The sequence below is a fragment of the Drosophila pseudoobscura genome, chromosome 2 (assembly GCF_009870125.1).
Source record: "Drosophila pseudoobscura strain MV-25-SWS-2005 chromosome 2, UCI_Dpse_MV25, whole genome shotgun sequence".
Classification (NCBI taxonomy): domain Eukaryota; kingdom Metazoa; phylum Arthropoda; class Insecta; order Diptera; family Drosophilidae; genus Drosophila; species Drosophila pseudoobscura.
In genome coordinates this window covers 501,950-511,890 of record NC_046679.1, presented here as the reverse complement: position 1 = coordinate 511,890, position 9,941 = coordinate 501,950, and the positions used below count along the sequence as shown (strand labels likewise).

At 48.9% G+C, this 9,941-nt stretch overlaps 2 protein-coding genes across 2 annotated transcripts; both read left to right on the top strand.

Annotated features, from left to right (window-relative positions):
* Positions 1 to 156: 156 nt before the first annotated feature.
* Osi23 (DUF1676 domain-containing protein Osi23) lies at positions 157 to 1,085 on the top strand. Its single transcript, XM_001357635.4, has 3 exons — positions 157 to 619; positions 677 to 879; positions 939 to 1,085. The coding sequence occupies exons 1-3, from the start codon at positions 157 to 159 to the stop codon at positions 1,083 to 1,085; spliced, it is 813 nt and encodes a 270-aa protein (XP_001357672.2).
* Positions 1,086 to 1,535: 450 nt separating this feature from the next.
* LOC4800388 (corticotropin-releasing factor-binding protein) lies at positions 1,536 to 9,897 on the top strand. Its single transcript, XM_001357636.4, has 7 exons — positions 1,536 to 2,002; positions 6,516 to 6,591; positions 8,471 to 8,742; positions 8,807 to 8,913; positions 8,982 to 9,100; positions 9,169 to 9,332; positions 9,398 to 9,897. Exons 1-7 carry the CDS (start codon positions 1,952 to 1,954, stop codon positions 9,638 to 9,640), a joined length of 1,032 nt encoding a protein of 343 aa, XP_001357673.3. The 5' UTR covers positions 1,536 to 1,951; the 3' UTR covers positions 9,641 to 9,897.
* Positions 9,898 to 9,941: the final 44 nt, after the last annotated feature.

The following is a 9,941-nucleotide window of genomic DNA, read 5'->3' as shown; positions in this document are numbered from 1 at the left end:
TCAGGGCAGAGTAGACGGTACCCATCGTCTCTGGCCTAATGACCGGGTGCACTGGACGAGATCGGTCTCCGATCAATGACCATCAGTTGTCCATAAAAAGTGTGTGGACATAGGCGCAGCAGATGCAGTTTCGATTCCGACTTCGAAGGCAAGACAATGCGAATGAAAGCGGTTCTAGTTTTGATAGTGGGAGGATGCCTCCTAGCGCAGTTTGTGGCTGGATCTCCTCCTGCGGATGCCACATCGGATACGCATACGGATACGGATACGGATAGGGACTCCCGCATGTCATGGATAGCCCAGCTGCGGCAGCTGCGGAGCGATCTGCGGGAGTGCTATCGATCTGGAACGTCTCCTAGCCTGTGGTCCTGCTTTCGCTCGCGCAGTCTGCGCCTTTTTGATGGCATCATGGCTGCCCAGGAGATTCCGCTCTACGAGGGCGTGCGCCTGGTGTCCGGTCCTAATGACTCCGCGCATTCGCTGGGAGCTGGAGAGGAGCGCACAGACCTTAAGCATCTCACCTGGTTCGATCAACTGGCCGTCAGTCTGGCCAAGGGGCTCACCACGCACACACTTCAAGTAAATCTGGGAAAGCTGACGGATCGGTATCTCAGCAGCGGTAGGTTCAATCGATTGCCATTCGGACTTCTGATGCATTTCCATTCTCATGTCGCAGAGGCAGCCACCTCAGAGCTTGTGGGAAGCGCTCGTCTGAGGAGACATCGCTACAACATGATCATCACGATGATGTTTGGAGTCACCGCTCTAGGGGCTATCCTCGTGCCCATGGGCTTCCAGATGCTCTCCATAGTCAGTGGAAAGGCCCTGCTATTGGCTAAGATGGCCCTGCTGCTGGCCTCCATCAATGGACTGAAGAGGGTAAGTGTCTGTCAAGGGTCTAGAGTCTGATCTGATTCAAGTTTCACTCGTTCTCGTAGGTGGCCAACAATGGTCTACACTACGGACTCTACCATGTGCCAGGGGAACATCTGGGCGGGTACTACGATAGAGGGGATGTTAACCATCCACGGAATGTGCCCATACCTGTGGCCATGTCCCCTTCCCTGGATATGGGCCTAAAGTAGGACTAATCCCACAAGGTACCCTTTTTGATAAGTAAAGATTTAAACTAAAAGATTTCTGTAATTTCCAAAGTACTATACGCACTTATGTTAATTCAAATAAAAGCCGTTTCTCAGTTAAAAGAGCTTTTAGCAGAGCTTTCTTGTTCTCTCTGTGTTGGCAACGATATGCTGCCGGTAACTCACCAAAAAAAGCTTTAGAAAGGGGAATTTGAAAGCAGCGGCAAGCATTTCAAATGTCGTTTGCCGATGCGAATGGAAAATGAATGAAGAAATGGAAAATAAACTGAATGAGGGAGAAAACAGAAACGGAAATCCAATGGAAGACCAAGGAACTTTCGTAGGACAATGGACAAAGCGTTCATCGACAGATGACAGCGACAGCCATGCAGCATCGGGAGTGGGAGTGAAACTACAGCCAGGACGAGGGCTATAAAAGGAAAGGCGCCACTGATAAGGGCCAACACTCTGTCGTCGTGCGGCAGCGTTGACGCATCGTCCTGGACCATTCGACCAGCGGAAGTAGCACCAGCACCAGGCCTGCACTGCATCGGTTTTTGCCCGTCCCTTAACGGTTTCTTCATCCAAATTCAAACCCGCATCCAGTATACGCCGCGTGTCCCCGTCCGCTTCGCGTTCTTTTGTCGTTTATTTCGCGCTTTAATGAAGTTATTGAGTGCGTGATTCCGCTGCTAATCTTTGGAATCGGCTTAGGACGCTGCTCTGTTCAGGCAAAGGATCAAAGCGGCAGAACCGGACGCGACACTTTTGGGCCGTCCGCTAATTGAAAAGCGGCCTTCAGTGGAAACTCCAGTTCCCAAGGCAATTGGCAATTTCACGCCACAGCTTAACCCGCGAAAGCCGTCGCAATGAAGCTGGTCGTTTACCTCTACTTGTCCATGATTGTGCTGGGCGTTCAGGTGAGTGTCGTGACTTGTCGTCTCGAATTCGGGAGGAAGGAAATGCGGCCACACGCCCGTAATTCGATCAACAAGTTGGGCCAACTTTTGTTTCGTCTTTTGCCCTAATGACTTGATCTAATTGGTTCCCTCTGGGATGTGGATGTGGATTGTGTGGCCTCTGATTGATTGATTCCCGTTCGCAGCGTGTGTCGTGTTGTGTCGCCTTATTGCCAAAGTTTTCAGAGCCTTTCGACTTCTGGCTTCTGCCAAAGAAAATATTACCCTCATTAGAGTCACGTTGCAAGCTAGGCCTCGAATTCTTCAGATTGGAGTGATTGCGGGCTGGAAAGCAATTTATGAATGCCTTCAGCGTGGGCAGGCTCAATCGGGTCATCAGGTCAAACTTTCAGCCAACACAAATGAATATTTAATTTCACTGGAGAATGGGGAGTGCGAGAATCGGGAAAAGAGGAATGAGAATAGCCCGAATCCTGCAAAAGTTTCCTCCGACATTTGGCTGCAGACAAATCAGCTAATTATGATTGAGACTCGAATAAGAGAGATATCAGGTCTTAAAATAGCAAATCGAATCCATCTTTCTTTGGGGGAAAAAAAGGGACGGAAGGAGCTATGAGCTATCCATCCATCACCTTGCCCGTTTCCGATATGTTTGCTCAGGTGCAACTTTGTCTCCGACCAAGACCGCAGTCAAAGTGGGATAAATGTAAATTTTCCCACCTGCCACTGAGCCGAACAGAACAGAACCGAACCGAACCATCCCCACAGCAGTCCCCAGTGGGAGGAGCAAAAAAAACCAACAGAAAAGTCACACGCAGGGAAAACCTGAACGGAAAAGCGATTTCACTTGATGAGCGTAGTGCAGTGAAACTGCAATGCAGCCTGCCTGCCTGCGACAGTCGTTCTTTGTGTGGCCAGTGGCTACTCACTCAGAATGGGATACGAGATTGCATTCCTGTCCCCCTGTGGTGTCCATTCCCCCTGGGAGCCCATCACTCGAAGTGCGTTTAAATGCCGCATGTTGACACCGACGCTTTGGCACTTTACAGCCATTTAAGCCAGGACATGACTTGACCCCGCCCACAGCCACACCCCTGTCCATGTTTGGGTTCTCCTCTTCCTACTGAAGAATCCACTCTCGCACGGGAAACATGTGAGGGCGATAACAATTAAAACATCAATGTCAAAACCACTAGAAAGGAGCAGAATACGTAGAAGAGAAATGTGTGTAGGAGCAGTATCCTAGAGAGCAGCACCCTAGAGATGTCTTCACCAATTGCTTCGGTCTCGAATTGGAGCCTCGGAAGAAGGTTGAACCCAAGAGATATTTGGCTATGTATTTTCGCCGTCTCTACTCCAGCTTTCAGTAGATCTGTTATAATTGGAGACCCTTATGTGGAACAAGAATACATAAGTATTCTTGAAGATTGAACCGAAGGAACCACCTTTAATTCGAGTGCACTCCCTTCGATGGTCATGAGTTCTCCTCTAATTGGTTTAGCTACAAACAAAAGGTTAATCTTATGCTAAACTATGCGGATTGTATAGTGCAAACTCCCTCCAATTTCCATATGTTCTGTCCTCCCAACAGGTGCGCTAAATTTATGCCGGGTTACCGATTTTCTTCTTGCAGAATTGTGAATAAATCTGCGTTGGCAAATGTTTAATAAAACTTATACACATGTCGAGAAGACCCTGTGTACGTGTGTGTGTGTGTGTGTATGCGTGTGGGAGGATGTGATTTGAGGCAGAACTAATTTCCGTCCTGGCAGCGGGTTTCTTCTTTTGCATGCAGCAGCTGCAAAGGGATTCACATGCACGACGTTATATCGAATTTCTGGTTCCAGGAGAAGAGTTACTCTTCTTGTAGACACCTTCCCCTTTTCTAATTTATGATAAATTGCATTTCACACTTCATTTGTGATTGCGGAAAATTAATTAAAGGATTAAAGCCAATGACGCTCTCGTCCAGCGGTGCGTGTGCGTAATCGAATTCATTTGCGGCTTTTGGCTGTTTGTGGGTTGTCAATGTGAAGAAGCTCTCTAATTGGAGTAGAACGTTGGATGAGCTGTCGATGGTAATTGAACAAGTCCTCGCTTTGAGGGAGCTGCTTTTGGTGAAAGTTTTGAAAGTCAAGGAGCATCTTCCATCGCTAAGCCCGCTTTGAACGCACCAATTCGTTCCGCATAAGTCCTTCCGTTCGCAGCTCATTTCAAGGCGATTCATTTCGACTTGGAGCAATGCTAAATGAGTAATACTCCATTGGGTTCCGGCATTATGCGCATATTTGAGCCATCATTACTCTGTTAGCGGAATCCTTCCACAGAGATTCCTTGAGTGAAACTTATGCTGGCCATAAATGCGTCTGAATAGTTGATGATTGGACAGCATTCAATGGCAGCCTGTTGCTGCTCAGTACATCACTTACATCACTTATTCATGGTCAGAAAGACTCTTCTCCGCTCTCCTGTTCGGAAAGAGTCCTGTCGCCTTTGAAGCTGCCTCATTACTTAGTCATGCCGCCACCATAGAGTCCCGCACCACGCAGTCCTACACAATGGCCTGATGGAACGATGCCGAGGATGCAGACTGGAGTGTTTGCCGAACTCAGGGATTACTACCGAAGCCCCTTCCGCCATGTGTAAAGTCAATATTTGCCTGGGCCCCAAAAAGGATGTTGTGAAAGAGAAGGAGAGGCTCTCAAGGTGCTTCCGTCGCTTCCGCTGCCAAAGCCGCGTAGGTGTCGCAATCCGCTCCGCTGTCGCAAGCAACTTTTAATGAAGTCACAAATATTTGGGGAATTTTGAATCCCGGCCATACCTGACACGCATATCCTTGGCTAATTAGCGAGACCCAACAGACAGAACAAAAGATTCCACAATGACGACCTTGAAAGGAAGACAACACAGCCACCAGCCAGTAGATCAGCTCCGTAGCCGAAATACCGTTCCACCTTAAGCCGTGCATTGTTTGAGCCTCGGAATTGACTTACTCTCTGAACAAGAGACTCATTAATCAATGCAAGCGACTCTTGAACTGCGCAAAAGATGAATGAACAATTGCTAATAATAAAAAGAACACCTGATGCTCTTGCGGATAATGGAATGGAGACGACAGGGAAGTGAAGTTGAACTGAAAGGAAGAGGTAAAGGGTGAATGCTATCGAATGGCTGAGGGAGATATTTTATTCTTAGATTCGTGACTTCTGCTGCCTCGTGGTGCTCCCCCTCTGGCCAGGATTGGCTCCTTTGAATGGATCCCCGTGGCAACTCTCTGATAACCATCCAACCTTGGCTCGGGTCTAACGCAGATGTTGCTGCTTCTGGGAGCAGCTGGCGCAACTTTCTCATTTGTTGGACAAAGGCTTTCTGCATACCCCTCTCTGGGGGCCAATCCCAATCCCGAATCCTGAATCCAAATCCGACACTGTGATTATGCAAATGAGGCAGCGTCAAGTGTGTTCAAAGGGATCATGTTTATTATTTATTTACCGCCTGTTGACAGTTTATCGAGACTTGGAAGAGTCTCGATTCCCGTATTCCCCTCTCCACTGCACACTCCCAGTCTACGGCGAATGTGCGTCGAAGGATGATTCGTGACGTCAGGGAGGCAACAATTTTTTTTGTCAGGGTATAGCAGGGCTTAGGCTTAAAGCTTCGGCTTTGGCCAAAACCGCCACTAATTGACAGTTCCATAACGGGCGGCTCGTTAAGGGCAAGCTCTCGAGTGTTGCGCAAACAATTAACCAAAATCCGAACGTTTTTTGTTCCTCCAGCGGAATTATTAGAGCGCGTCGACATTTATCACCCCCTCTCCTTAGGGGATACACCATTAAAAGGGTGGGCGCCTCCAGGCGTTTTCAATTAACAAGAAAATCAGCGCAAATGTACCTCCAATCAATCATAAAAAGCCAAAAGGCAGGCCCAAGAAAGGGACCCAAAGATGAAAGTTTTTTTGCCCTGGTCGGGACGGTTTTAACTTTTAACTTTTCCAGCGATTTGTCAGGCTTATAATGTCCCTTCACCCATGAGCCCTGCCCCTCCCCCATCAGAGGAGCTGAGCACGTGCCGGGCGTCATCTGCTCCGATTCTTGTTTATTGGCAAATCGTGTGTGGTCGTTTAATTAAAACCCGGCTATTGTCCTCTGCATTGGCTGACCTCTGTCCCTGCTGCCATTCTCCCTTCCCCGTTGCCCCTCTGCAGTTGCATTGTGGCGGCGGGCCCCTAAGTGCCAGGCCGCATTAGAGAGCTGCCCCCCGCTGGGGCACAACTACAGAAGTCGGTGGGCATTAGCAGCGGACAACCCGCTGATCCTTTGCTGGCTTCTCCTTCCCCCATTTGGGGTGTCTGTCTTTTGTGTTGGCTGAATGGCTCAATGGCTGAAAGGAGACGGAGACGAAGACGTAGACCCTGATCTGACTGCTACGTTCCGTTGCATGGGCTGCCATTTGCCAGAGGGGTTCCAATTTAGGTCTCGTCTTATATGCTCCTTTTACTTTCTTTCCGTTTCAGGCATGGCCCAGTGTGAAGCGCTCCTTTGAGCTGTACCCCAGCCCGGCGATGCCGCACAATGTGCACACGGTGGCAGGTAAGTGAAGCACTCCAAGCAGCTCAGTAACACGCACGAAGGGCGGAAGGGCGGAAGCAAAGTCAACTTTTGAGTCAAGTGCCTCGAGGCTAAAGGGGGACTGTGACAAGTTTTAAGCGCCTTCAAAACCTTGTTTGCTTCTTGTCGCAGCTAAAATTGTCTCTCAAATTGATTTTCGCATAAGTTGTGTTCGGGTTGGCTTCCTGTTGGTGCCGTTTCCCTTTCCCTGGTCGGGCCACATGTCGTATACGCAATTTATTCACCACAGCAACAGGAACAGGAATTCATTGATCATCCAAATTCAAATAAAAGTGCACTCCCCATTTGACCAAATGGAAGAAATCAAATCTGTGGCCACTCCAAATGTCAATAGAGCTGAATGAAATATTGGGATTCCGATGAAGGGAAACTTAATCAAATTCGGGAGTGGCACGAGGTCCACTCGTACAAAAACTCTTCCCTCCCATCCCTTCACAGGATAATCGTCAAAGCAACCGCATGGGAAGCTAGGGCCAAACAGAAAGTTGCATCAAAATCAGCATCATCCTCAGTCGAGGCATCCACAAATCTGTGGAAATGCCGATTTATAATTGCTTTTATTTATAGCCAGGACAACGGTAAAGGTAAACTTCAGGGGGGAGGGGGCTTTGGAGGGTACCCCATGGGAACGACGTCACCGTGAAGTTTCCAGGAAAAGCAATTTTGTAGAATTTGCAAAAATATCATTTCGATTCACAAATGAGTTGCCGTAATCCAGGTTTGAGTTAGACCAAAGGTAGAGGGAGCACAGCAATTCGTTTTTATTGAAGCTGTGAAAACGATACTAATAAATATGGACTAGGATTCAAATGCTAATTCTAATCATTGGATACTAACTCGAGCTTGAACTCTCTTAATTTTGTCATCAGCCGCAGATTTTGCATTCTATTTTTGACCGGCAAAAGTTGACCGCCCTGAACTTCTGGCGGTCAAAGAATGTGCAATAAGTAGCGAACTTGAACAAACGCGTATGCTATGAATCTTTGATAAATATGGGAAACTCGCCTTTGTATTCAAAGCTAAAACCAATTCGAAGACCTCACACAGACATATTTTATGATTGTTCGTTCATTTGCTCCGCATCCGGTTATGATTATTAAACGATAATGTCTAATCAATTATGGATAATGTTCATTTAATTGTCATTCGCAATAAATTGATATGTTAAAAGTCCCGAAATGCGACCACTCAAAAGCAATTAGCGAGCCTCATAAACAAATTGGCGCCAAGTGGCACGCGTGCACTCCACCTCCACTCCTATCCACTCCTTCCCTTCCTCTACGTAGACTAGTGCCTTCCGAGGGATTCCAGAGGGATGCACCCACACACAAACCCGCAGAGGCGGAGACGGTGACGAAAACGGAGTATGTGACAAGCATTGAGAACAGGACCAAAAACGAAGTCAAGAAGCAGTAGTTTGATTGTTTTTTTTTTTTGGTTTTTTTTGTTTGTTTGCTCTTTGTGGGCGGGATATGTGAACGGTTCTCCATCCCCTGCTTGTGTGTATGTGTGTGGGCTTGTGAGCCCAAGACTGGCTAATAATTCCGGCCATAAATCAGCCAACGATGGCCGGGCATTAAGTGGATGCGCATGATAAATTAATTGTTGCAAAGCCATTGGACAAGAGAGGATAGGGGGATGCGTGCCCGGGAGCGAGGCATTCAAAGGGGATTTCAATTACGACTCCCCAAAGCCACACTCCCACTATATGTTAGCTCTCCTATTCCGACAAATTGGTTTCGGTTTCAGTTACGGCTTTTGTTAGAGTGTTGCCTGGGGCATTTGAATGCATTAAAGTCATTAAATCGATCCAACTCCTTCCACCTCAACCTCTACGCAGAATGCATGCACGTGGCCTCCGAGGCAGGTGACTACATCTTCAAGAAGCTGGCCCCCTTGCCCGGTCTCAACCGGGAAGCGGCGCTGCTCGAGCTGGAAGCCGTTGCAGCTGCAGCTGCTGGAGCTGGTCAGGGACTGGGACTGGAATCGGGACTGGGAGTTGAAGAGCAGCCCGAGGTCTGTGGCCTGTATGTGATTGGGGAGCCCGACACAATTGTGGAGATTACAATGAAGCACTACGACGCCAACTGCGAGACAGGAGCCCTCATGGCGGTAAGTTAAGCCAGTAGGATTCCCATATGAAGCTCCTCCTTGATCTTACACGTTCCATCCGCAGTTTGTTGATGGCTGGGAGCTGAACGGTGAGTACTTCCCGGGCATCAAGGATCACCATCGACCGCTGGAGGAGCGTGTCTACGAGTTCTGCAACAACTACAAGCAATGGTGCGCGTGTATCCTCATTTGGGGACTTTGGGGACTCTTTATAAATACAATTCTCCGTTGCTTTTTAGGCCCCGTATCAGCAACAAGAAGTTCTTCCGATCCAGCCAGAATGCCGCCCTGCTCCAGTATCGCATCCCCGGCCGAGGCTCCTTCGTGGCCAACGTGCGCTTCCACAAGATCACACAACGTGAGTCACCAGTCTGCTCCTCCCACAGTGCCCTTCCACATCTCCCCCAACCTTTCTCTGTCCGACAGCCTGCAATGTACTGGTCCAGGACACCGCCGCCGTCTACAAGATGACAAACTTTGGACAAGCCCGCAACTGCACCATCTCCGCGCTCTTTCCGGCCGTCGTGTCTTTGGCCAGTCTGCGGATCGGCGGCAAGGGTGTGCGAACGCAACCGAAGGTTAACTATGACGTAAGTATTCAAGGGCGTAGGCCGCTCGCTCTTGGGTAATCTCTCCTCTCTCCCCTCCCTCCTAGTGTCAGACGTTCGGGGATCGCCTGGAGATCGGCGGGTCCTCTGGTCTCGATGCCAATGGCTTGGAGCTCGCTAGCGCCGTGTGTGGAGCCGGAAATGAGCCTGGACCCGAGCAGGCAATTTTTTGCGGGGTGAGCACCGTGCGCCTGGTGTCCACGGGCCGCTACCAGAACCAGGCAGCCCTCATCCTCCGCAAGGCCGATGAGCAGGACCTCGACATCGCCACGCTCATGTGCGCGCTCTAAGCGACGTCCTGGACTCGTTCCACCTGTGTATATGTATGTACAAAAGCAGCGGCAGCGACAGCGGCAGGGGCAGAAGACGAAGCGAAGACAAAGACGAAGACACCCCCTCCCCGGACTCCATCGTAGTGCTTAAACCCAAACTAAAACTTAAACTTAATCCAAGCTATTAGTAATTCGCAAAGTATTCGCTACCCGAGAGGCATCTTGGGACTCTCTATATATGTACTATATATATATATGTATATCGAACATTCTGAGTGTTGACTACCAGAATCGTGTGTAGTTATTGCCACCCCCGCCA

Bases quoted from the DNA above. Each gene is read 5' to 3' on its own strand.
- Osi23 (XM_001357635.4), top strand. From the start codon at position 157: ATGCGAATGAAAGCGGTTCTAGTTTTGATAGTGGGAGGATGCCTCCTA. The intron at 620-676 runs GTAGGTTCAATC...CTCATGTCGCAG, and splicing joins GGATCGGTATCTCAGCAGCG to AGGCAGCCACCTCAGAGCTT. The intron at 880-938 runs GTAAGTGTCTGT...TCGTTCTCGTAG, and splicing joins CCATCAATGGACTGAAGAGG to GTGGCCAACAATGGTCTACA.
- LOC4800388 (XM_001357636.4), top strand. From the start codon at position 1,952: ATGAAGCTGGTCGTTTACCTCTACTTGTCCATGATTGTGCTGGGCGTT. The intron at 2,003-6,515 runs GTGAGTGTCGTG...TTTCCGTTTCAG, and splicing joins TGATTGTGCTGGGCGTTCAG to GCATGGCCCAGTGTGAAGCG. The intron at 8,743-8,806 runs GTAAGTTAAGCC...TTCCATCCGCAG, and splicing joins AGACAGGAGCCCTCATGGCG to TTTGTTGATGGCTGGGAGCT.